Raw genomic sequence first — 26,675 nt, 5'->3', positions numbered from 1 at the left:
AAGGTAATGCTCATCTGCTAGCTGTAATATGTGACTTGAATAAAATGAAGGAGGGAGGAACTGAAGTGAAGGGCACAATCTAAGGCCATCTTAGTCCCAGTTGCTCAGAACCTTTTTTGTGGTACTCTTGGACTTTGTCCAACTTAGCTTTGTAAAGTATCTTGGAGTTGAGTAAAACCTGAAGCAAAACCTGATCTGTCTGTTAAGAGTTTCTTTCCTCAGACAGAAGCAAATGTGAGTCATTATCTTGAAGTCTTTATTGAACCTACATGGAAGAATATCTATCTATCTATTTAAGTAGTGTTGAATGAAAAATGTTGTTTTTAACATCCTCTGAAAAGGAACTGGAATAACTTCAATTGCCATTGAACCTGAACTAAAAAATTAGCTAGCCTGACTCCCTGGTCTGAACCAACTCTCTTGCGTCACAAAGTAAAATTTGAGGGTGCTGTGAGTTCTGAAGTGAATGTTATTATTGAATGAGTTACTGAGCTGCTGTAACTGCCTGTGGCTGGTCTTCAGTAGCTCTGAGATAAACCACATCTATTCACTGGGGATGCCGGGGAGGAGACTTAACCAAGCACGTATTATGTGGTGCTTACGAGGGGTCTGGAAATGGGCCGAGTAGCAGCAGTTGCTGGCATGTTCCCATTACACCAAAGGATCTGTGCCTGTGGTCCCAGGTGGGCAGTTGGTGCTTCAGCACTGGTCCTTGCACTCCTCCTCCAGGCAAGGCTTCCAGTTCTGGTGGAGCTTGCTTTGGGTTGGTTAGTTTGGTTGTTTTGGGGGGTTTTTTTCCAAGGCAAATTTTTGTATTGCTGGTAGTCACAATGAAGAGAGAGTGTTCAGTGCTCAGGCCCATTGAGCTGAGCTCCTCTGAATATCTAGTCCTCTTCTGGGAACAGAGCATTTCTGAGAATCTGATCAGCACTTCCTATGGCAGATAAATGAGCAAGATGGCCATGTGACTCCATCCCTCTGGGTGCGTCATGCTTGCAACGAGCTGCACAGTCCCACTTCTGACAGCCTTGTACCATTTCTGTACCAGGTTTGCAGATCAATTTGGCACCCGAGCAGCCTTAATTCTCTCCTGTGCATCTGGAAGTGCCTTCTTCCTGCTCATATCCATCTCCACCAGCATCCCCCTCCTCTTCCTCTCCAGGCTGCCAGCAGTGTTCATGCATGGACTACCAGGTAACGTTGGTCAGGGCTGAGTGGTTTCCCAATTGCTCGTATTGACCGATTCCTCTCTTCTTGCTCACGTTGCTGGAAGTCAACAGGCCCAACAGCATGAAGGCAGGCAGGAAGAACATTTGATGGTCATCAGGGGTGAAATGGTGAGAACATGAAGCAGCAGGTGTACTGGTTATGGGAAGCAGGGCTAGTAGCCTGTAGTATACCAGGTCAATCCTCCTGTATGATCTTGAGCAAACTGCTTGGACTTCACCATCCAGACACGGTGACAACCACTTGCTGGCAGCAGTACTAACCTAAACTTCTTGGCTGCCTTCTTCCATGCAGGATATTTTATAGGAGAGCTTTTCCCCTTCTCCTGGTAAAATGAGCATATTGGTCAAAATGAAACATGACTACAAAACTATTTTTCGTTGCCCACCAAGCTATTCTACCTTTCCTAGATGTTCCTAATAAAAACCATGAACAGCCTTTAGCTACCAGAAGGCCATGTAACTCGTGTGAGAGGACTGAAATTGATAGAGTGTTAAGCCTCTTCTTGCCACTTGTGAAGTGGTTTGAGTGGTTTGAATGGTTTTGTTTCCTATGGCTGATGGGCTGAGCCAATTCCACTCAGCGGTGTGCACAAGCATTTGCCCTGGGGCTACAAGGACCGTTTTGTGGCAGGCACTGTTTCTTTGGCCTAAAAATTTGCGTGCCTGCTGCTCGGGCCCTCTGTCAAGCTTCTTTCAAGGGATCTTTTTCACTGCAGGTGCTCAGAAGGTTATTATAGACCTGACTACTCCTTCCCAACGCGCTGATGCTCTGGGGAAGCTGGGTCTCTGCTTTGGAATAGGCATCATCGTTGGCTCTGCCCTGGGAGGTGTCCTCTCCACCAAATTCGGGTGAGTGGCGTGCTTGTTCGCTGGTTGGCCTTGTCGGGATCATTGAGGGAGCTGCTGAGGGGTATTTTGCTTCCCCCCCAGCTTTTGACGGTATCTTACTGCTGGTGGCAGTAGAGGATTGTACCAGCACTCAAAATGTGGCTTTCGCTTTTGCAACAGAGAACAACTCCCAACTGTTTTTAAGGAGACCTTGTTGAAAATCTCATCTTCCGTCCACTTCAATTGATTTAAAAACAAGCTGAAGTAAGAAATGGAGTGTGTCTCCCTCCTAGTCGTCTCCTCTCTGGAGCCAAGTGTGCTGAAAGGCAGCGCGTGCTGCGCAGCCTGCTTTTAAGAAACAGTGTTGTACAGCTGGGAGTGGAAAAACTCGTGGGGAAACTGGTGTGCTTGGGGGCGCCCAGTACGGAGCAGGGCCTTGGCAACGGGAGAGCGAGCTTGGGACAGTGGGGCGGAGGGGGAGAAGGTGTGGGTGCCGCGGCGGCCGGGTGAAGCGTGTGTGCGGCTGGTCCCGCGGCGCAGCCCTGGGGGCGGCCCGGCAGCTCCCGTGCCGCGTGCGGCCCCACCGGGGGCGGGGGGCAGGGGGCGGGGGGCAGGGGGCAGGCCCCACCGGGGGGCAGCGGAGCCCTGCAGGCAGGCAAGTGCGCGGGCTGCGCCTTCCTGGAATATTCCCCAGCGTTTCTCTAGTGGGGATAAAACCCCAAGATACTAAATCCCTTACGAGCGGCTGAGCGCTTGTTTTGCCGCTGTTACGGACGCTTGCTCGTGCAGGTCCAGGTCAGCGCAGCAACGGCCCCCCCAGCCCTGCCGAGCGCCGGCCGGGGCAGCGCTGCCCCTGGGGCCACGGGAAAGGCCGCCGCCCGCTGGGTGGCGCTGTCGGCCCGCGCGGCCCCGCCCGGGCGCCCCCTCGGCGGCGCTCTCTCCCCCCGGCCCCTCGGCGGCGCTCTCTCCCCGTCGCCCCCCGGCCCCTCGGCGGCGCTCTCGCCCCCCCGCCCCCCTCTCCCCGCCACCCCCGGTCGACCGAGGCAAGCGTCACCGGCGTCCCGGCGCGGCGGCCGGAGCGGGGCGGGAGGTGGGGGCCCTCCGGGACGGCGCGGCGCCCTGTTGCGGGGTGAGGGAGGCGGAGGCCGCCGTCCGGCCGGACCCGAGCACACGGTTCGCTGCCGTACCTCGGCAGGGCCGGGCAGGGCCGCTGCCCCGGGAGTTCCCTTCCTCGCCTGAAACCTGGAAAGGTTTTCCCTAATTATCCTGCGGTCGGTGCCTGCTCTGCATCAACACGGGGCTGGCGAGGGGGATTGCTTTTGTACAGATACGTAAAATTAGATTTGGGGATGTACATAATATTTAGCTAACTCAGGATTTTAAGGTCTTTGTAGAAGTCGATGGTTGAGTGGGGTTTTAATAAGTGTTATTTTCAATGGGATTCCACGAGTGTATCCCTTCTGTGTGCTGTCTGAAAGTAAAGGTTACCGCGGTTCTCAGCTTAATCGTTGGTTGTATGCCCATACTTAAATGTCTGCATCAAGCAGCACGGTTACGTAGCAGAAATCTAACGGCTTTCGCTTTCCAGCCAGTGCGGCGGTCGCTGGTTTGCACAGGACCCAGCGCGGGGAGCGCATCCCCGGCCTCGGCCCCAGGCACGGCTGCAGCCCCGCTGGGGGTGTCGGGCTGGTGCTGCCAGCCTCCCCGCCTTGCTGCTTGTTCGGAAAGCCTCTGGCCCTTACATTTGTATGCCTGTAGCACTGAGGAAAGCGAACGTTGCCCGTAGTCACGGGGAAGCGAGGGACGTGCACCTGAAAAGTGCTGTAGCTGCGGCCTTTCCCATGGCTGGGGGTGGTTTCGCCTGCGCCCAGCGGCGGGGCTGGGGCTGCTCCGCCATGCGGCGCGGGCCCGGGGGAAGCCCGGCTGGTGTTCTCCGGGAGGATCTGTGCCTTCCCCTGGAAGGATGGTAGGAATTTCCGTTAAGAAGGGGCAAACTCCAGCGTGCTCCAGGACCCTTCCGACCACCCTGACATGCAAAGGGTTGATTTGATTTTATAAACAGCAGCTCCAGGCTGAGAAGGCCACTCTGGGTGTTTGGTAGCAACCTTTGCTGCAGCCAAACACCACCTTTGCCTTAACACCACCATGCTTAGCTTTTCTGCCAGATTTCTGTGCAATGATTAGAGGAGCGATCCACTGAATTTTAGTGTGTTGGCTGATACTGGTGGTGAGCGGGAATTCAGCCCTGCGAGCAGATGAACACAGCTCTGCGCCACAAAGCAGCCCTCGGAGCATCCCTGGCACCTCTGGCTGTGTCTGTGGCACTGACCTGCAGGGAAAGGAGTGGGTGTTGCATTATGGACGCACCCGAGGCTCCTTGGCCCTGTTGCCATATCCCACAGACTGGCTGTGAATCATCTCCCTCTGTTTCCCACATTTATGCAGGAAAGCTCCAGCTGTGCTTGGGGCTGTGTAATTGCTTCCGTTTTTTTCACAGAAGAATGACCCAATCCCCTTCCTTTGAAAATCAGCTTTTCTGCCATGGCATGGCAGAGCAAAGCTGGAGATTTCTGTCTACTCTGTTGTTTGCTCTCCCTCACCACAAAGCTGGCCAGCATTCCCCATCTGTTACTGACAGAATTGTTCATATGTTTGCAGTGGTTTGTATACAAGAGAGGGGTTAGAAATCAGTCTCAGTTCCTCAGCTGATGTAATTTTGGTGGTATTTCACTGCATTGTGCTTACTATTGATGTACTTGATCTAAAGAGCTGGTCTGTCGCTGTTGTGATTGTTGGAATAATATTTGTCAACCCTTATTTATTAAGGGAACCCCAGGGAAGTTGAATGGCTTCATCTGATCTGCATAGGATTTTTTGGATATTGAATCCTGACCTCTGCTCCTAAGCTGTAGCCACCAGCTTCAGCCCTTCCTCTTCCTCTCTCTAAACTACCACACTTCCTCACATGTTTTCCAGAACTTTGAATGAACTTATAACAAAGAAATTGTGACTTAGTCAGACCTGGACACGTTTTCATCTGTGGAATATGGCATTGCCTTTTGCAATTAAAGGAGCTGCTTGCCAGCTGGCTTTGTCTTACTGAATTTAATTGCTGGAGACCTTGCTCTCAACATATAACCCTATACATTCACCTCTGTACAGTGTGTACAGCTGTGAAGAACGTGCTTTCTATGGTCAGGCAAGTTTACACCTCCTAAGGATGAGGTATAAGCCAATCTGTTAACACAAGCAGTTGTAATCTTAACCGTTTGGAAAGTGTTTTCATGTTTGTGTGCTTTTATTATTTTATTTTTTTAATTGGTGTTTTCTGGTCGTTGATCAGTTGGATCAGGATTGTGGATATAAAAAAATACCTAGCTTAAAAAATAACTCCTATAATTCAGCTTGAAGTCTCCAGGTTCTTAAGGAGTCTGCAGATTGCATGACAGCTCATCAACGAAAAGTGACTAAGAGAAGGAGCTGTGTTTGTTCACTGCAAATGTTCCCCCCTTCCTGTACACTTACTGCAAAGTTGTTGGGGACCACAGGCTGCAGGTGAGTGTGCACCCCTGGAAATAAGTGATTTGGTATTTGTAGTAGACTTCTGTGGCAGCACAGTGGGTGAAGAGTGAAAGAAGGCTGGATTAGTCTTCAAAAGTGGAAAGATGAGTCTAGGTAGCTAATTACAGAGATTTCATCCTTTCTTCTGGGATTATGATTAATTGCATTTCGCTTTCTTCTTTCTTTCTAACAAGGACATACAGAAGCATTGGTGCATGACCCAAGATTTGTTTGCTTTCTGTGGAGGACAGGTTTCTTCATTTTAGTGACTCAGCTGTAGGCTTAAATCTCATGGAGCAATTATTCTTTTGAACTTGGGATTTTCCTGGCCAAACTCCTTTGGTTTCTTGTTTAATATTATTACAGCAGGCTTTGGGGATAGTTTGTTAGGTTTTTGGGTTTTTGCCCTGGCTGTGCTATTATCCTTCTTCCTCAAGGGAAAAAGAAGGAGCTTGTTTGCCCGGAGTAGGGAATTGCATTTCTTTTCAATAACCCATTTGAACAATGTCCTCTGGCAGGGAATTTCTCATCGCTTTGCATCAGAGTGGAAAAACTGTGGGTGTTGAAGGGGCTGAAGGTTGGGAGCTGGGAAGGCGGATGGGAACATGGCAAGGGTGAGAGGGTTGTGCTCCGTTTCAGGACAAAGCAGGGCATTCTGCTGCTGGGAGTTGCTCTCGCTCATTTCCAGTAGAAACTGTGGTATTTCTCTGCCTGCGATGATGTTGATCAGCCAAGCAGCATGGATCAGTGACATTTGTACAGGTGTTGCGTTGCCCTTTGTATTAAGGGACTTCAGAGAGAGGGAGGTGGTTTCTGCTTGCCAGCAAGTCATCCATGAGCTGCAATGTGGTCTGTCACCATCGGATGAGCTCTGTGGTGCCTTGGGGGGGATGGGGAGGGAATAGCAAGTGGGCTGTTTGTCAGAGAGCTGATGGTTTGGAAAGGCACAGAGGACTCAGTCGTGGCCTTCTGTGAAAAAGGATCCAGAGATTCTTTTTCTTGTTTACTCTGCATGACAACAATCTTAGTTTTGGAAGCCATGGTCCCAAAGATTGTAAGGTCCATGTTAATTGGGTCTGAATAGAGGATCATGCATATCATCCCTCCACAACTTGTTGTTCAGAGTTCAGGTCTAGGGCGCTTTACTCTCAGCACCAGAGCTTTCTAGTTCTGATGACTTGTTTAACCTATTCTTGAACCCGAGAAATGCCTCAGTGAACTTTTGGTGGAGTTCACCTAATCTTAGACATCTACAGTGGAGACAGCTACACCTAAATTTGCTGTGCAGACTCTGTGTGGCTGACGGAGAGGCACCAGCACTCCTATAGCACCAGTTACCTCGTCGTGGAGCAGGCCTGAAACAGCTCAGGGAACAGTCAGCTTCACAGGCTTTCTGCCTGCTTAACACTTGAGTCCCAAAACACTAGGTCTGACCATCAACATGTTGTGCCTGCGGTCACAGTCCTGGAGTCTGATGCTGGAATGTGAACATACTAGAAGTCACCAGGCTGCAGGTCCTAAGCAGTTTTCCTGTCTGTGCTGCTTTCATCCAGCAGACAGGTTGTCAGTAAGCTCATCCCCAGCCCTTCCTTCCTGCAAACCTCTACCTCACCTACCACTTCTAGGCCACCATTTTTAGGTTTGGGTCCACTGGCTTCCTCATATTTACCCATTAGAAAATCATGCTGACACGGCAAAGGTGCCCTCATTCCACCTTTGCAGACCTTCAGGAAACCTGATGCTTCCATGCTCGCCCTACAACCCCTGGTCTAAAATTCAGTGGAGGGAGACATGATGATGGGGTGGAGAGGTCCTTTTTGGTCCTTTGCCCATGGGTGGGGCCCTTTCCCAAGGGAGGAGGAGTGGGGTTTGGGGGGCAGGAGCCAGCAGCTCATGGGAGGGAGAGCCCATACCCTTGAGGGCGGTCACAGGGCATGGGGTATGGCTCTGCTTGCGTCGAGCTAAAGGGGTGCTGGCTGGCAGCCTCCTCCTCAGCCTTGTGAGGAGCTCCCTGTTTTCCATCAGACCCTCATTCCCAGTTAGCCTTCTGCAGGGGATTGGTGGGAAGGAGCGTGTCTGTGCCAGCTCACAGGGGATGTCCACCTGCCCCTTCTCCTCACAGCACCCTCCTTCTTCCTGGGCATCCCTGCCCTTTTGGGTTAGCTGCTTCATCTTCCCAGGGAAACTATGATGAAAAGGCTTTAAAAAAAAAAACAAAAACACACAACTATTCCAAACTTCCTTGTGTGGCTGGTTTGTGTTGCTTAGAGAGCTGAGGGTTGGGGTCTGCTGGGAACTGACTTGCACCAGAGCCATGGGAAGGGGGACTCCTGGCGTGGTCTGCCTGGTGTCCCTCCGAGGGCTGACCCCAGCAGACAGACAGACAGACAGACGGGAAATAAGGGGGTGGGTGGGGGAATATCTGTGGGCGAGCTAAGGAAACTTCCTTGCTGCCTTCTGCAGCTTTCATCGTGCCCTGTGCTGAGGGAAGCTGCCCTGCCTCACTGCCCCATGCCTGGAGTCAGAAAGTGAGGGGGCGGTGGGCGAGCGAAACCCTGCTTTGTGCGCGTGGTGGCTAGATAGCGATCAAAAGCGCGTGTGCTTCTGAAGTTAACTCTGCTGAACAATTACGGGTGTTTCAATGCCGCTCCCCTCGGCTGATGCTTTGAAAGCACTGGGTTTCTCTGTGGCGTGGTGCCCTGCCTGGCTTGGTTGGTAGCTGTGTCCCTGCAAGGTTGCATTGAGGTGGTGGCTGATTTTTCTTGTTAAGCCTAGCTTAACAGCCCCAAGTAATAAGTGTAAAAAATGGAAAGAAAAAAAGCCCCAGACCTTCAAAACTGGAATTTTATGGAAAGGCACAAGGTGTTTTGGGTCTGGCCTCACTAGCAGAGGCAGTGTCATAAAGCTGAACATGGTCCTCACTGTGCAGCTTCACAATAAGGCAGTGTCTGCTCATGACTCACTGGAGCTTCATCTGCTTTTCCCACTCCTGGAATATTTCACGACCGAGCAGCAAATCCAGGAGTATCACTGGGGATTGACATCCAGGGAAATACTGTTTTCTTTGTTAACAGAAAATAGAAAGCACAGAATAGGCTGTGGTTAAGTCCCTGTATTGGGATTTGGGACTTGGCTCTGCTGCAATTTTCCTGTGACGCGAGTAGATTGTCCCATCCCTCTGCACTAGTTTTCTTCATGCATAATTGGGGCAATGAGATGGTTTTTCCCCCTCTCTCAGTACATTTACAATATTGCTATTTAGATTAATCAGCCTTTGGGATGCAGACTCTTTCTGTCATGACGTGTGTTCATGCAAATACGTACTGCTGTGGGGGAATGCATGCAGTTTTTCCTGGATGTGTCCTCTTTTTCATCCCCTGGTGCCCTGTGCAGGCAGGCTTTTTGTGAGCCCAGCTACCAGCCCATTTTGGCGGCTTGTTTCCGTTTTTTTTTTTTAACAGTTAATCAAAAGCAAGTGCCAGCTTTTTGCTGTTTCAGAAAAGCAGCAGAAAAAACCGAGCTCAGCCAGCCACAGAACACAGTGGCGGGGAGTCCCAGAGACTGGGGGCTGAAGCACAGGGGCAGAGCTGAACCCGGCAAGAGCCCGCAGAGGGACCTGGAGGGCAACGCAGGGTGGCACAACCTTCCTGCGTTTGTGCCTGCACGTGTTTGTATGGACAGCTCTGTCTGTTACAGCTGCTAATCCTTTAGATTCAAAGGGTCATGCTTACCTTTCATTCTGATCTGCTTCGGTGAATGCACCCAGCCTTGTGGTGAGACTGGGGCAGGAAGGATGTGGTGCTTGTGTGGGAAGGACTATCAGACAAGGGAGGGAAGGTCAGGATGAACGGAAATGTGTGGATTTGGCATGGGAAGAGTGGACTGGGAGGAGTTAGGTCTCGAGGAGCTGAGGGGTGAGGCTCGGCAGGAGAAAGGCTTAGTGTTTTCAGACGTATTGGGTCATCTGCAGCAGTAAGATTGGAGCACCAAGGGGCTTGGGCTGGAAGGAAGTAGGATTTCCAATATGGACCTTCATTTCCCACGGGGGAAGAAACGGGACAGCACATCCACTGCTGCTGCTCTCTCCCATTTTCCTCCTGCCTGAAGTATGGCATCTGTAAAGGATGGGTGCAAAAGCAGCCTTTTTGGAGGAATTTCGGATGGGGTATGAAACCCTTCCCAGTGCTTCTCTTGGCCATCGCTGCCAGATTGATGGGACGAGCAGGAGTTTGCCAGGTGGATGGAGAGATGCAACACCTCATTGTCACAGGGTGTCAGTTCGCCGTGGCCCTGGGTGAAGGCCAGGCTGCTTGGATGGGGTGCTCAGAGGGGAATAAAAAAGGTGTGAACTTTGCATGAACTACACCAGCTTCCGTGGCCCCACCCCGGGTTTTCATTTCCTTACAGTCCCTTTATGAAACTCTGCTTATACCCTGCTCACAGCCACTCTACCAGCTGGCAAGAGCCAAAGATATGTGAAGCATTCAGCACTGAAAGCAGCCAGAGGGCAAAGGACTTCCCGAACGGTCATCTCCAGGCTAAACCCAGTACGTGCTGGGGATTGTCTCTTTAACCTGACAAAATCATGGGTTGTCGCGGCCAAGGGAGAAGGTATTCCAGCACCAGGAATGTTCTCTGTCACATTTAGATTGCAAGCTCCCGACCACTCGGGCTGAGCCTTGTGCTGTGCCAAGTGGTGCAGCGAACGCCCTTAAGCACCACTGGCAAACAGAGGTGCTGATCCAAGAGGAGGGCAATGCTCAGGGAGTGATCTGAGAGGCCAGACACCACGGTGAGGGTCTGTCAGTGCAGAGGGCATAGCACTGTGTGCTGAGCCAGCAGTGGGTCTGTGCCATGGCACATACATGCAGAGGCACTCCCAGTTTTCCCAGCCAGTGTTTGCAGGTGGCAGGACAAAACATGCCCTTTATGGTTGTATTGCATTTTGGGGGATATGGAGCAGCAGCTTTGGAGGAGCAGCATGTCTTGTAACTTAACAGTTGCCTGGGAGGTGGCTTGGATGGCCTGGGAGAGACACAGACCCTATATGTTAATTAGAATAATTCGCTTTGCTTTACAAAGATGTAAGAGGCTCAGCTCTGCTCTCCAACTGCGCTCTAAAGCAGAAGTGCAGCGATCAGGCTTTCTAGAAACGACTGTGCTTTTCTTTCAGTCTCCCACTTGGGGATGGCTAACATGGATTTTCAGAGGATAGGAATTTAGCACTTCCGGAAATCTGGTCCTTTTAAGGTAGTTCAGGATCTGAAAACTTTGAATATTTTTGAGCATCTGAGGTTTTCTTGTTTATTTGTTATTACAGATACTGTTGCTTCGATTTTAATTTATTTTTCTTGGTGGAGAGGGGATTATACCTCTAATCCTTTGTGGTCTGTATGCAGCATTAACTCTCAGTCTCACTAAATGTTCCTTTATACTGTGATATTCCAGGCTGAAACTTTTGGACTAATTACTTCTTTACAAAGCTTCACTGTGAATCCTTTTGAAATCTGCACCATCTTTATTTTTATGGGATTTTGTTCGTTTCTCTTTTACCCCGGGGTATGTGATCTGAAACATGTTGAAGTGTTTCCTATGCGTTTGGTTTTAAATCAAGCTCTAGTTAAAGAAATTTGGAGAGGAAGGCAGGAAACCTCCAAAAACCTAAAAGATTTCTGCAGGATATTTCTTTAAAAAACCCCAAGTAATTAGAAATCCCCTTGGAAAAGCCATCTGGGGAGCATCTGAGCAATGCTTACAGAAGGCCAGAGTCTTAATGCTGTTCTCAGACTTTAAAAAAAGGAGGGTTGAAAGACAGTAATGGTTGTTAAAGCTGAGGATGCCTATGCATCAAATGTTTAAGCATGCTTCCTGCAGAAGCTTAGAAAGGCTCCTTCCTGATATGAAGCTGTATAACATATTCTCTGTGTTGTGTGTGATGGATTTCTTTCCCTCCTCTTTCTGACTGTCCAGACACAGTTGGATAGGAGACAGATGATGGATCGATTCTTCTGGCTGATATTTTCCGCTGTAGTCCTGGATGTTTTTTCTAGTCTTCCAGGAACTACTTTTCATGGCAGAAAGAGACCTACTTCTAGAGGGACTTACTGATGTGTAGAAGAGAAATTTTGAAATAATCTGTTGAAGAACTCCTTTAAGGTAACCAGAGGAGCCTGTGGTTGGTGACACCAGGCTCATGCCTCGCACTACACCCACACGTGTTCTCATTGCATGTGATTACACGGCCTGGGATGTGTAATTGCCTGATTGTAATCTGTCCACCCTACCAAAAGTTGCATCATTTTGATTTGCTCGGGTGCTGTGTGGCAAGCACTTTTCAGACAGAGTCTCTTGGCCCTTGAAGGATTCATAAAGTTTTTCCTGTGCTTTTGTGTAAAGCCTGATTATTGTTTTTCTTAATTGTTTTATTTCTTGGGGATGGAGGTTCAGCTGTGGCAGGGATGAATTTGCAATAGCTAGAAAAGTGTATCTGTGGCACAAAGCTGCTCTGAATAGTAGTGGAGCTAAATTGTTTGAAAGGTTTCCAAAACACAAACATTGCCTTGACTATTACAGCATCCAGCGTGAACAAATCCAATTTTCTCCTCTCCAGCTGTGCCAATTCATCTCACTATGTGCTGGTGAGAGGCTGGGTGCCCACCAGGAGAGGGAAAGCAATCAAGAGCCACGTGCATTAGTCACCTACCTCATCCTAACAGGGCTCAAGGTCAGATGATGCAAAAATGACTGCCAAATACCTACCAAGAATAATCCAGCTACAAGATAAATCACCGCCTATCTGTAGGTCTGCCCGGAGAGGGGGTCGCGGCAGCAAGCTTGGCGCAGGGCAGTGGCAGCACCTGGAGAGGAGGAAAGCACAGGAATGCAAATGGCATGCTGTAACGGGGCAATGAAGCCATCCGATGGCACACCCGGGCACTCATACTGTGGATGAGGATCTATTTCTGGACTTTGGAAATGAGCCATCTAAAAGTAAATGTTTAGTCAGCCTTGCAAGCTGTCTGAAATGCATGACTTGCCTGTGACAGGGTGGTTTTATGGGGATGGGCCTGACCTTTCTTTGCCAAATGTGATTCTGCTATGAAGCAAATCTACATTCAAAAGAGATAGTAAGGTGTGGGTGAAGTTTAGATTTCTGTCCCAGAGAACTAAGCTGTAAGGGAGAAAGGCAAGCCTGCCACTTCTGCAAGGGACTCAAAAAGGGCATGGAGGGCTTTTTGCGCCATGTAGCTTGTGCCGTTCAAAACAAGCCCTGACTGTGGCTTTGGCACAAAACTGCGGGTCGCTGTCAGTAGTTGCCTTGCCGGTGTGAGTGGAGCCACTTGCCTTTGAGTTGGGGCAGGTTTCTTGCTTTGGCCAGGAGCTGTGGCCGTAGCCTGCTAGGGCAGTGAGAAGGCGGGGCAGTGAGAAGCAGGGCTTGGTCACAGTGCTGGGCATGCTGTGGTCACTGGAGCAAATGGGGTTGCGCCATCAGGCACTGAAGGGGCATCTCCACCTTGTGTCAGTGAGCCAGGGGCATGCTGCCAAGGAGCAACGGCAAGCTTCTGAGTGGGGCAGGGTGGGCCCACGGTGGTGTGGGGCAAGAGGACAGAGGGCACCAGCAGCCGAGCATGATGTCTTGGCCATAGCCCAGCTGAGAGTAGAAAGTCAGATGTCCAGGCTTTGGATGTTGGAGACCTGCAGTCCAGACTGTGATGGGTCTGGGGTTTAGTTCGTTTGGGAGAGGAGCAAGTTACAAAATGTGGATCTGGGTTCAGGTTACAATTCTGCTCCCCAGGGCTGTTCCAGGTGTTCAAATATGAACTTTTGGCCCAGGCCCATCTCTAATTAGGCATATTCTTTAAAAGTATTTTCCTTCCTCAGCTCCCGTGCTCTTGGCTTGTCTCCACTAGCCCTCTTTGCTGTGCTAGAGCAGTTTGCTGGGTATATTAATTGAACTGTTTACACACCTGGTTTCCTGCAAGAATAGACACCTAGCTCCTTCTTTTGAAAAGTCTAGCCCAGAGGCTGTAAACAGGATTTGTGCTATGTCTGGAAAAGCTGAACTGCTGCTTATCTGCACTCCCTTGGGCTGTGGGAGCAGCAGCAGCTGCAGACATGGGTCAGTTGAGCATGGAAACCAGCTTGTACACTCTTCCCACCAGTTCTGTCCTCCCACCCAGCTCAGTTCCTCCAGCAGCTGAGGAGCCAACTTTTTCGCAGGGTTATTCCCTTTTATTGTGACGGTGACAGGAGGGGCCCCACCTGGCATTTGGGTCAGCTCAGACGCATATTTTGACTTCTGTATAAAAGCTTGGGGGGGTCATCCTGGAGTTAAGTCCTGTGCAGGACTGCTGATGGGACCTTTCCTCTCTTTGTGGCTTCACCTTCCAAGGTTAGTTTCTGTCCAAGCTCCCCAAAAGCAGTGGTGAGTTTATCACCCCTTTACTTTTCTGGTGGTGGCTGAGGGGCATCTTTCATAAGCTGCTGCGCGGCTCAAAGAATGGTTGTGGAAAGAAAAGGTTGGTAAGGCTCATGTGGTGTAGATCAGATGGAATGGTCTGTCATGGTCTCTTTGGGTTTAAAATGTGTAAGCATAAGCAAGTGCCATTGTGCAACTTCGATTTCAAGGTGTAAGAGGGGGAGAAAGGCAGCACAAAATTACTCGGCTGATGCTGTCAAGGATTTCTGCTTCTGAGTCATGTAGTATTGGAAATCCCCATAGAGCTTCCTCAGACGCTAGAACAGACCTTCAGATTCTGGTGAGGAGTCCCCCTTCACACCAGTGTACACTCTGTACTGCCTTAAAAATAGGATGAATTTGTGGACATGCTATCAGGTTCCGAATCCCACTTTGCAGCCGTCGTTTTACTGGGCGACGCTGATTTTTACTTTGCTGCTTCATTTCCTTGTCAGAACATTACTTGAAGTGCATGTGGAAGACACCAGCTAACCTCTGTGTAAGACCATGAGCTGGGGTCATTGCTGTACTCTGCTGTTCGTGGTCCACAGGCTATGGAGTGTGAAGCTGATGTGCTGGGCCTTGGCATCTTTAACTTCCTGGAAGTTCCAAAGCACTGTTGGTGAAGGCCCCTGGAGGGGTCCCCTGAAGGCAGGCCCTTGGGAAGGGCGTGCAGATGCCTGGGCTGGGAATAGCGAACAGGAAATACCTTGGGGCAAAATTTGCTAGCCAAATTCCAATCCAGCTAGGAATGGGAAGTACTGCTGTTCCCAAAGCACTGGACTGGAATTACTCCAACAAGTCCCCAAAAGGGACGCAAAGTCATCCAGTGGGGAATGAAAGAAGGCATGTTATTAGCTTTTGGGTGCTCGTGCCATGGGGAAGCTCCAGCTACTTTTGACTGGGACCAGCACAGCTCCTAATCACCCAGCAAGCCGTGACTTAGTCATTGAACTTTATGTTGGCATTGATTCCTGCTTGGCTGCCAAGTGTTGGTTATATGCCCTAAGTGTTACGAGCTGTAAGGGCAGGGAAATATCAGCTCTGGAAAGAGGCCTGGAAGGATGGAGGTGGCAGGTACTTTCATCCAGACTTGCATCAAAACCCTTTGCAGAGGAAAAGGTATCACCCTGCTTACCATTTACTCCTGCGTAATTGTGTCCCTCTGCCAAAAAGAGAAATCGGGGACTTTTGCTAGAAACCAGTGGCTAGCTGGATCCAGTGTGAAACGGCATGACAGTTCATGCTGTGCGCTGTGCTCCTGCTAATGGTATCAAATCAAGCAGGAAATTATTTTTGGAGCAGTGAAGCATGTTGAAACCCAGAAGAAAGCAGCTGTTTGCGTAACCAGAGCTGTGGGAGAGCTGCCTCCCTTGTTGCCAAGCTCTTGACTTGACTTCCTATACTGGTGAGAAACGGTTTCCCCGCTCCTGGCGGCATGAGCAAATCCCCTCAGGCTTGTGAGGCTGGGCTTTGTCCAGCATCCCTCATTCCTGTAGCGCCTGCTTCACCGTTCTGAAAGTCCCCAGCCACTTTTCTGTGGGGATCTGAACTACCCAATTCTGACTTCTTAGGTCGCTGCTCAGCCCTTTCCTTAAAAACAAATGACCTGCAAAATAAAGGGTTTTGTCCGGAGTTTCAAATACGTTTCAGTTAACTCTCAGCAGAGGTCCACATCTGGCAAATGGCCCATGCTAGAAGTGAAACATTAGTTCTGCCTCAGTCTGATCATCTACACGGTGTTTTCACACCCTGGCTGGGTTTCCAGCACCAGTTCGGTGCCCTGGCAGCACCTACAGAGCTTGAGCTTGCCTTCGCAAGGATGCATCCTGGCATGCAGCTCCTCTGGCTGCACTTCAGCAGCTCCTTTTCAATTTGGATCTTTCAGCAACTCCCAAGTGTCTTAACAGGGGCTTAATTATTTTAATTTTTTTGCGGGGGCGCTTGGCACGTTGCTGCTTTTTCACTCTCTGGCAATAGCATTTCTGCCTTTTCGTTCTGCTGTGTCACTGCAAGCTGGTGTCCAGGCACTGGCCTTGCCTCTCAGAGGTGGCTCCAGCTGTACGTTGATGGATCTCCTACGCAAACAGATTTGTCACCCTGGGCTCTGCTTGGCTTTTATACCTTCACACCAGAGCAGAAATAAATAAATCCCTTTGGTCCTACAGTGAAAGGCTGTACCCTGTAAAATAGCATCGTTAACGTGGGTCATAGGATTGCATTAGCCAGAAAGAATGAGAGAAAGACACAGCTGTGAAGATGGCCATTGACCTGGTGCAGATGGGGCTTAAATTCCTGCCCCCAAAATGCGGTGCTTCTGCACAGAGGGGAAGGACTGAGCCAGTACGGAGGGGCTTAGAAAGCCGCCATGGGGGTATAAAGCTTTTTTTGTTTGTGGACTTATTATGTCATCCCTCAGTCATGCAAATGTCGCCTCAGAAGAAAGACTTTTTCACATTACTGCCTTGTTCTGGAAAAGTCCCTCCCTGATTATTCATGACCGCTGACTCCTTCAACCATGTGCTCCTTTCTTAAGGCCTGTAGGGTGGAAAGAAATTCCCTGATGCAGTGAAAGGCAGGAAAAGATCCAGCACACCCAAACTGAGGCAGTCTGAAGTATTTCAGAGGCAGCTTTCCAGTTTGGTAACTAAGTTCTCACGCGCCCAGTTATGGTTAGGAAAGGTGCGTGTCCTGCACCGGGCTGACGTCTGTTACCGTTATAGAATGCACGTTGGCAGCGGGACCCCAGAGCTGGGGTGACGAGCAGGGTGATTTCCATAGTTTATAAAAGTCTTGGTGAAATAGATTAAAATTTTAATGTCAATAAAAGCTGTTCTTTCACTTTGTAGTAATCTTTCAATATTAGTGCCTGATGGTTTCTGGGTGGTTTGGTAATAGATGAGGAGGCCTTTTATTTGTGCCTGTCCCATCTATGTCTAGGATTGCAGCTGTCAAATATTCCAGTTGAGTGCTGTTTAGCGTGTCATGTTTCTAGTTGCAAATGCAATTATTTTCCCCTTACCGCTTAATTGCTCCCTGTGGCATCGTTATGCCCTGTGCCTTCGGTTTTGCTTCTTTTGGTTTGGGAGTGAGACAGGATGGGGTGGGTGTGCCTTCGGAGACCTCCCAGGTCCATCCCCAGCATACTCCCTGCCCTGCCCTTCAGCTCTGTTTCTTCTCTTTGTCCTGCTAAGCTGACCCTCTGTTGGCCTGTGTTGTTTGTGCCCAAATGAGGGGGTTAAAGAAAAGCAGTGGGAACTCCCCCTGTTTGGTGGCTGCTCCAAAGTCATCCCGTGGTCTACACTGCTTCAGCCCAAATTTCTTGGGACCTAAACTGAGGCATTTATTAAGTTGTACCTCAAAAGGGAATAGCATTTCCTGGCAATAAAATACTATCCATCCCATAAAATGAAGTTAGTATGAGCCTTAGAGGCTAATATTCCTGCAGTGCAAAGGAAGGAAGCAGCTGCAGAGTTTGAGGAGCAAGATACTAAATTAATCTGTTTGAAACCACTAAGGTAAGTCCTATTTCCTAAAGTGAATGACATAGTTATGTCTGAAGCGCTGCCTCTCTATTTCTCTGCTGATATTTTACCGAAGGGTAGCTGTAGGGAAGGGTTTAATTTCTTTTGTCACCTTATCTCTGGGAACCGCTTCAATTCCGTTTCAGTGACGTTCCTGCAAAGCATAAGATTAAAAAGGGGTTTATTGTCTGTTTGAACTGCCTTTTGCTCTGAGGAATGAGGATATAATTGTAATGTAGGAAGGACAAACTGAACATGTTCAGGCTTGTCCTGCCTGATCTTTCCGCGCTCCATTTTTTTTATTGCCGCCCCCCTCCCCCCCCCCCCCCCCCCCCCCCCCCCCCCGCCTCCTTGCAGCTAGTGCTCATGGTTGGGATTTTCCAACCGATAAAGTCTTGGCTAGCCTAGGGCCTAATATGCTTTTAGCTAAACGAGCTCTCTAGATGGCTGGATGCGCAGTTTCTTTTGATGCCAGCCAAGACCGGGGTTCACCACTTTATTTGCGTTCGCTACCAGAGCATCAATCTCACTGTTCGTGTCTGCAGGATGAGTGCAGACAGAGTCTCAGGCAGATGGCTTTCATATTCCCCCTGGGATAATTTTTTCCATATGTTTAGTGATCTTTCAGGACTCTCTTCTCTCAGTCATATTTGGATTTTATGAGAAATAGGTCTGTGAAAGAAATTAAAGGCAAATATTAGCTGGACTTAAAGCAACCCCCCCCCCCCCAAAAAGTCGCTAAAGCCTTCAAATCCCGTGGTGCTTTGCTTTTAGGGTATTTCATTATTAGTGTAGTTGAAATACAGGGTTTGTTGGCTATATTTTTAGAAACGGTAAATTGTGCTCAGTTTATGTCATTTAGTAAAAAAATTGCTTTTGTCTGGGGCCAGTTTAACTACTAGCTTTGATCCGAAACAGGGATTAAAGATAAAGATGTTGATACTGAACTCGTAGTGTCTTTTCCTCAGCTGCTGCTATCTGATAACTTATTAAAGAGCAATGAATTTCAAGTCCTTTTCTGCTGCTAGTCCATATCTCTGCTCTGTGACTGGGCTGTTTGTACTAGCTGCTGCCATTTTGGTGGGGATTGGCAGCCATCGTATCTATACAGCTGATGTTGGGCCTGATCTTGTAAACCATTTTCAGCTCTTACTGACTTTCATCTTTTCCATGATGCCCCTGGTTGATCTTTTCCAATGCCTTTTCCATGATGCCCCTGGCGCAGCTGGGATTGCAGCATTTCTCACTAATTCCTCAGGATCTGCATGGCTTGTTTTACTTTGACCGTGTGGTTTTTGCTCAGTCCTTCCTCAGACAAGTTTCCACTGACTCAAATTTGTGTTTTAATTGAGTCATGGCTCCAGGATGTGTCCCTGGGGTGAAGCCTGTTTCTAGGGCAACTGGTTCCATGGAGCTGGGCCAGCCGACACTGGCATGTGATGGCAAGGCTCCTTGGGAGGAATTCTTGAAACAGTAATAGTGATGTCACACACTTCCAAAATCTACATATGTGTGCTTCTCCCATCAGTGGTGCTGTCATACGCAGTGCTGGCGTGGCGTTGTCAGGGTGCTGCAAGATGCAGTGCACTCTGGGTTCCTGTTGCATCCGTGTTGTGGCTGGGGCAGCAGAATAGGCTTTTGGAGTATCCAGGGAAAAGAAAGGAGAGGAAAAGTGTAGTCCACTGATCCGAGTACTGAACTTGAGAGAGACTTGATTTTTAAGGCTTTTTTTCCCACCATGATCTTTATGGCACCTTACTGGGGCACTTAGGTTTCCTGTGTTTTATTTCCCTGTGAGCACATACGGGGTGTTTGCACCACCATCACCCACAGGGATGTTATGAAGACAAATTGTGAGATTTACAGTGTGAGTTTTTCAGCTGCTACTGCGTTAGGTCTGTCTCAGTATGTAAGAAAGGAAAACCCATATAGCCCTGGTGCTGTACAGATGTACGTCCAACAGGCTTGACAGCACTGAAGTCCATGTTTTCATGGTTTTGCCCTGCTGAAAGTAAGATTGAAGTGAAATGAAAAAACACAATTATTTTTCATTGTTTACTGAAAAAAGAAAAAACAACCACCCGCTAGTCACTTCAAAAGGTAAATAATTTCCTTGTCAACCAGTTTGTCTGTTTATGTGGACCTCTTTGTGCACTGAAAACAGCCAGCTTCTGCAAGGCTCCTGGATATCACAAGCACCAGTCTAAGGTCATCGTTGTTACCCACCACTAAAGAACATGGCCCATTCCTGCCTTGAGTTACCTGGTTGTAGCATCTAAAATACAGGTGTTCCCTAAGATGTCCTGCCAAGGAAGTGTGTGGCCTCTGGCTCTTGCAACACCAGATGGCTTGAAATGTAAATCTTCTAGGTACAGCAAACCCCAAGTGTGCAGCGGGCCAGTGGCTTTGCTCACTGGAGCTACAGAAAGGTCGAATCAGAGGCTTCCAGACTCCTCTGCAGACAGTTGGTGGCTTACACACTGCTAATCCCTCCTTGGTTTTAGCTGCTAATTTGCAATAAAATGCAACTGAAAATACAGTAAACACTCTGTTCACCGTTTTCCATACGAGTCTGTCAGGTAGCTTGCAGTTGCTGTCATTTGGTGGTGAATGGAGCAGGCTTCTGCCCCAAGTGTGCAGCTGGGTGGAGAAGCTGCCCATGAGGCTGCCTAAGATGTGGTTCCCACCGAGCACTCCTGTAAATACCAATTCAGCATAATGCAGCTGATACTAACTGGCATCCCTGTGGGTGGTCTCAGTGGTGGGGCCAAGATGAAACATGGTGCAAAGGATGAATGAAGCTCTTTCTCTCCCTGAGGGGATTGCCTCCAACTGAGAGCAAAGGTGTGTTAGGCAGAGCTCAAAATGCAACCGCTGTGCCAGGTCTGCAAGGAAAGGGTGTTCTCATTCAGGGCTTTGGCAATGCTGGAATCCACTGAAATATGCAAGATGCTAAAAAGACCTGCAACTACATTTGACTGGTATGAAGTATGTTAAAATCTGTTTTCAATTGATTGTTGCAAAAAATGCAAGCAACTTCTATTAATGTTAGCTGTGCTTTTTAACCCAAATACATTATTTTCTACTATGCTAAACAAAGCAGTTGAAAATACATCATTCAGTGCTATGCTTCTTAAGCCATTCCTTGGCTAGTGCTTGTCCTACAACCTTGTGTAGAGGAGAAAACTACTACAATTTGCAAATATGAAACACAAAACCTCCTTTCTGAATATATTTAACATGCAGAAATCATTGTCATTACAGGGTGAGGGAAACAAAATACTTAATTGGAATCGGGGGAGTTCAGTAAATATAGTAACAGTGAGACCACTCCTGGTTTGAGCGTATGAAAGCCTGCCCAAGCAAGCAAACCATGCACCTTTAATTAATGGTTTCGCCCATTGTTGAAAGTCAGTGACTCACTCTTCTCATGCAGATGCCTCCTTCTGGGGTCAAACTCTTCACAAAATCAAATCAGCTGCACCACAGCCCTCAGGCTCTGTCTTTGCTGGAGAAAGGGTTGTTTTCAAGGGGCCTGTTGTGCAACCAGAGAAGCTGGAGTGGGATGGTGGAGAGTCTTCCACCTGACATGTGAAATGTTTTATTTGTGACTTTTGGGTATTAGCGTTCCAACATCGCTTCCCCTACAAAATTAGCCCTAACGTGTCCTATTTCATTGAAAGGTCTAACTTGACAAAAAGCATTGGAGCCCGTGATGCAGCACAGCAAGGTTTTTTGCACCTTGAGGTAGGAGGTGTTGGCTGCCACTACTTGTTCCAAGGCAAGATTGATCTGTACTGTACCTCTGGTAGGATGCTGCATTTACAGTTACTTACCTCAAGGTAAAGTAACTTGTTTTGCCAGGGAATTACATAGCTTAAAAATGTCATTCATGTGAATGCGGTCCTGGTAAGAAATGAAATGTAAGTGTCAGACTTGGCTAGTCAATGACTTCTTTATTTACCTTGTTAGTCTTTGGGTGTGGAAGGATCCCTTCCTTTTGCGTGACACAAGGATTACTCTCTTGGATCATCGTGGTAGCCTTGCCAGTGCCCTGCTTGCAAAAGGGACTGGCAGAGGAAGAAGCTTGAGTCCTTTGGTGGGCCAGTGCTGGCACACCTCTAAGCGCTGGCAAGATACAGTTGTCGCCAGCATCATACTGTCTCTCCACAGTCCCGCTGCCTGCTTGCCTGTGCCAGAGTGACGAGAAGACATGCTCATTGAGGAGAGCCAGAGCATCTGGCATCTGTGTCTGTTTTTCGAAGGTGGGTGATGTCCTGTTGGAAGTAGCAGTAGTTGCCTGTCTCCTTAGAGCCAGCAAAGGCAGTGGTCCTGGCTCACCAGAGCTCTCTTTGTGCTTTCTTTCCCAGTCAAATCCTACCCCTTCCCCTTGCAGGAGCTACCCTGACCCCATCCCTCGTCCTTGGGCAGCAAAATTCAGCTCTTCCCACGCACTGCTTTGAGCCAGCTCTGAGTAAGTGAGTGCATCACAATCGGTGAGAGGTAACAGTTCCAGCCGATGCCAAACTTGCAGGTCCTCCAATGCCACCGCCGTGAGCCGAGACCTGATGTGCTGGGGGTTCAGCCCAGGTTACTATAGCAAATCCTCAACGGTTTCCTGCCCAGCTGAGTCTCCTGGAGTCTGAAGCGTAGTAACATCATAAAAGCTAGAAAAAGCTTGAAGTCATTCAAAGATTATTTCACAACCACCTACGGTACTCTATGAAGTCAGACATGCTGTAACGTATGATTAAAGATGTGTTCAGTGGTGAGTCATGGGGTAGTCTAGCAAGCACTGCTCACCTACTAACCAGTCTGTGCGTGGGAGTCCTTACCCCACGACACACCCAAACTGAGCGTTTTAATAATTTACCACATTCTGAGCTTGTAAGAGCAGTTTTTGTTGCTTAATTAAAAAAAAAAAAAAAAAAAAAGTATTACTTAAAGGCTTTGCCACCCGTTAGGAAAGAAACCTCCACCACGAAGAAGGTGGTAGGGAGACCCAAAAAACTTAGTACTTTGTACAGTTGGAGCATCCAACAAAAAGGAAAAACCCATGTTTAAGAGACTAGGGGATTGCATCTTTTTGTTACGTTGAACAGTCACTTGATAAGATACACGAACGTTTCTTGGACTGAAATGTATCATTACCCTTTCCCAACTGAGTGTCCCATGTACAAAGTGAGAGTTGTGGTTATTCTTATTTATCACCTGGAACATTTAAGGATTGTAGGAAAAAAGCAGCGTTTTCCAGGGAATGAGCAAAAATGAGCCTGTCTGGTTTGTGAGATGGTGGGAGGCACAGGTTTGATTCCTGCTGCAGACGAGGAAATTGTACTTGCGTCTCAATGTGGTCTAGTATCCTTTCACCAATAAAAATCATAATAAGAAGTCTAGGGAAGAGAAGGTGTGGGACAAACTTGCATAATACGTCACCAGTTACTCTTCCAGCCTCCAACTATTTTCAGTTCAGGGGATTTCCTGACATGAATGAATGTGGTTTGTGACTCTTTTAGTAACCTTCAACAGATAGTTCTTCCAAGTGCTTGTCCAGTCTCTCATTGTACCTGTCTAAGCCTTTTGCTTCCACAACCAGTGGCAACAAACTCCACCGACCTCCTACATGTTGTGGGAAGAATTAGGCCTTTCTCTTTGTTTTGAACCAGTCTCAGACAGCTTCCTTTGGTGCTTCCCAGTTCTTGTGGTGGAAATGACCATGTCAGTCACTTCCTAACCCCCTGCTCCAACTCCCTCGCAAACCTGTGAACCCTTATTAGATAGCCCTTGGACATCTCCTTCCTGGGGTGAAGGTTCGTAGCCTCCTCAGGCATAAAATCAGTCTCCGTGAATTGTCCGTGTTGCCGTTCTCTGAGCCTATCCCACTTCTTAGATACCTTTTGGAGAGGAGGGGACCGGGATTGCATGCACTATTCAAAAGACTGGTGAGCCAGGAGTTTATACAGCGATCTAATGAGGTTCTCTTCTTTGCTTGCTGTTTCTTTCATGGTAATGTTCGATGAGCTGAGTACTGAGCTGATGATTTTGTGGAGTAGTCTATGGTAGTCCAAAGGTCTCCCTGCTGAGTAATAATAAGTGGCTCAGAAAACATCATTTGATACGTGAATTTAAGACTTGCTTTCCCTCATGCATCACTAATCCGCGCTGACGTTCAGCTGCCGTGTTATTGCCCAGCCCCTCAGCCCTGTGAGGACCAGGTGCGATTCCCCACTGACTGCGCTTTTCACCAGCACTCTTAGTTGTGTATCCTCAGCACACTTCCTTACCTCACTGCTTCTCCAGATTGTTCACAGGTAGATCAAACAGCGCATGTCCTGGCCTCACTGGTGGGAAGTCTCTGTTGTGAGAACTGACCGCTTACACCTACTTTCTGATGCCTATCTTGACCTGCCCCAGCTCATCCAGTATTAGCGCTGCTGGGATCAAAGCCAGATGTCGCAAACCCCTGTTCAGGGACTGCAGCTCATACCTGGTCCTTGTCTAGACTTCTCCATTTCTAGACATTCAGGGTGATACTATGGAGCGTGAGGCAAACAAGGCTTTAGCCAGCCGGCTGGCTAAAATCTTTTGGGGAGTGCAGCCTATTCCCCCATTGGTTTAAACGCATGTAAATGTGCAGGTGTTCGGTGCACTGAGATGCCGCTGGGACTGCGTACGCTGCGCAACAGGGAGGAGCAATAATCACACGTACAAGTGCGAGCTCTGAATTAGCAAAGTGTAGTATTTTGAAATAGGATGTTTTACCATAAAAGAGCACACGAAAATAAATGGTACTCGAAATTAGTGGCGGATTACAGGCAAAGCATGCAAATCCGCCCACATCTTATTGAAGCGTAACTGATATGCCTCTTCCGGCAATTAGCTGAGTTCCTCGGAAGAGCGCTGCGTTGGATCAGGCAGCAGGACGGGCTGGCACGGGCGGGCTGCTCCAGCTGCCTGCGAATTAGCATCCTGCCACAACCATCCCCTTCACACCCCAGCAAGGGGATCTGCTGTGCTTGAGCTGGGGCTGTGGCAGGGACTGGTTAGTTCAAGCTGCTTTTCATTGCTGGGATTTTCCCTGCAGCATACACTTGCAGGGGACAGACAGCTTTGTTGCTGCAGAGCCCCTGATGGACAGCCAGCCTTATCCGTTCGCACAAAGCACCGCTTACATAGGGAGCTCTGCCAAAGAAGGATTTTCCCTGTGGAAGAAGCCCAAGTGTTTTTATTGAATGCTCTGCATTGACTTAAAGTGGTTTTTTCTGCAAGGTTGAGTGTCAAGTCCCACCAGTGGCCCTCCTTGTGCGGCATCAGTGACACACAGAGGAGCGAATGTCCCTTAAGGGAACTTAAGCCAGAGGTGGCTCCCATGACTTTGGGGATGGCTGTGAACTCCTGGCCCCGTCCCATGCCTGGTGTCCCCAGCACATAGCAGCTCTGACGTTGCACTCCTGGCTCTTTGCCCTGCTAATGCACCAGGGACAATCTTCAGCATCCACCCTTTGCCCAGTTCTGACAGAAATGGGAGATGCACGATGCCCATACCCCCCTTCATCTTTTTTTTCTTTCCACCACCGGAATTTTCCAGATGTGGCTGCCACTAGAAATAAGCAGTTGAATGAGTACTTGTCTGTGGGTGACTCATTCTCGCCTTGTGAGGGGCTCTGGGGAGGGTGCAGACATGAAGTCTCACCGCCTCCTTGGACCAGCCTTCAATGATGTCAAGTTCACCGGAGTGAAAAAGAGCCTCCTGCTCTCCCCAGAGCAGCAGCAGCCAACTTCTGCTGCTCCTCATCTAAAATGTATGTGGCAGAAAGAACACCCTGGTCATGGTTTCCAGTTGCCTCAGGGCAGTGAACTCCCTCCTTTTCCTGCCGATGCTTGGGCTGGGGTGGGCATCCACTCGGGTTTTACATTCTGCCTCTAGAGAAATCCCAGGCTCCCAGTGAAATAATAGGAAAGTTGCAACCAAAGGAGTCTCACTAATGGGCTACAGTGAAATGTGTGTGATTTGTCCCAAGCAGTTTGTCCTGAGGAAGCAAGTGAGAAAGGGCATCTTCCTCTGGCACATGTCCCTTGGAGGCTACGTTTGTTCCCACTTGGGTTTTAATACTCCTTCAGCTGGCATTAACCTGTGCTCCTCACTTCATATACCGTTTTCACGTGGGCATCTGCTCGGACAGGGGAGCCAGGGGAAAGACTCATGCCATGCTTATTCATGCCTTTGTGTGATGTTTTTTCCATGAGGTCAGGGACTAGGAACTGCAGAAAGGAAGGTTTGGGGATTTTTATTGTCCTCTCCAAGGCACGGATGACACGGTGGGTAGTGCTGGCAGGGCTGCCTTGAAGCCTGCTGAGCACTGGGCTGTCTGGCTTTATTTGTAGTGGTGTGCTGTTTCGTGCCCTGGGCTATGAAAGCTGGACTATCTCTGTACCTTTGCGTGAACATCCTAGGAAACATGAAATGTTTTGAGGCTCAACGAATCTATTTCTGATTGAGTTTTTTATGGTTTTGTTTCATTAAGAAGCTTTGGTGAAATTTTGTGCTTGCTTTTTTCTTTAGGAGGAATCTCAACAACATAGACCAGACCACAATGGGTCAGAGATGAAATGCATTCAGCAGGCACTGTCAGGACAGTAACACAAAGTTCCTTGAATGAAACCATCACTAATTTACATGAAGTTTTGCACTAAGTGTATGTATCACTAAGCTATCAGAACACAGTGGCCACTGCTCACTTCCTTACGGACCCAAAGCTGTTCACTGGAGAGCATGGTTTGGTGTCATGGTTTCACCTGAACTTTTTTTTTTTTTTCCACCTCAGTTTTTTTGCTTTGCTTTTCAGCTCACTGGCTGGTTTTCACCCATAGCTGCCCCTCTAAGGGTATGAGTGGCTGAGTGGATAGCGTAGCCAGACTGCAATCAAAGAAATATTTTGAGAGTCCTTTCAGAGCTCTTTGAGGAATCTGGCTGGCCATGAATGCCAGCTTTATGCAGCACTGTTTTGAAGTAGGAGTGAGTCACTAAAAAACAATTTGTGCTCTCTCAGTGTTCAACTTTGACTTTATTAAGTA

The 26,675-nt window shown here is 48.6% G+C and overlaps 1 protein-coding gene across 2 annotated transcripts in view; it reads left to right on the top strand.

Moving 5' to 3' along the window:
- SLC22A18 (solute carrier family 22 member 18) overlaps positions 1-26,675 on the top strand; it is a 59,878-nt gene that overhangs the window by 3,421 nt on the left and 29,782 nt on the right. For both annotated transcript variants that reach the window (XM_040608593.1, XM_040608591.1), the window contains exons 3-4: positions 1,049-1,194; positions 1,946-2,078. In XM_040608593.1, the coding sequence (XP_040464527.1) occupies positions 1,049-1,194; positions 1,946-2,078 (279 nt within the window). The remainder of the gene's footprint in view (positions 1-1,048; positions 1,195-1,945; positions 2,079-26,675) is intronic.

The sequence above is a fragment of the Falco naumanni genome, chromosome 10 (assembly GCF_017639655.2).
Source record: "Falco naumanni isolate bFalNau1 chromosome 10, bFalNau1.pat, whole genome shotgun sequence".
Classification (NCBI taxonomy): Eukaryota; Metazoa; Chordata; class Aves; order Falconiformes; family Falconidae; genus Falco; species Falco naumanni.
Note: the sequence above shows the minus strand (reverse complement) of the source record. Positions and strands in the feature narration are given on the sequence as shown.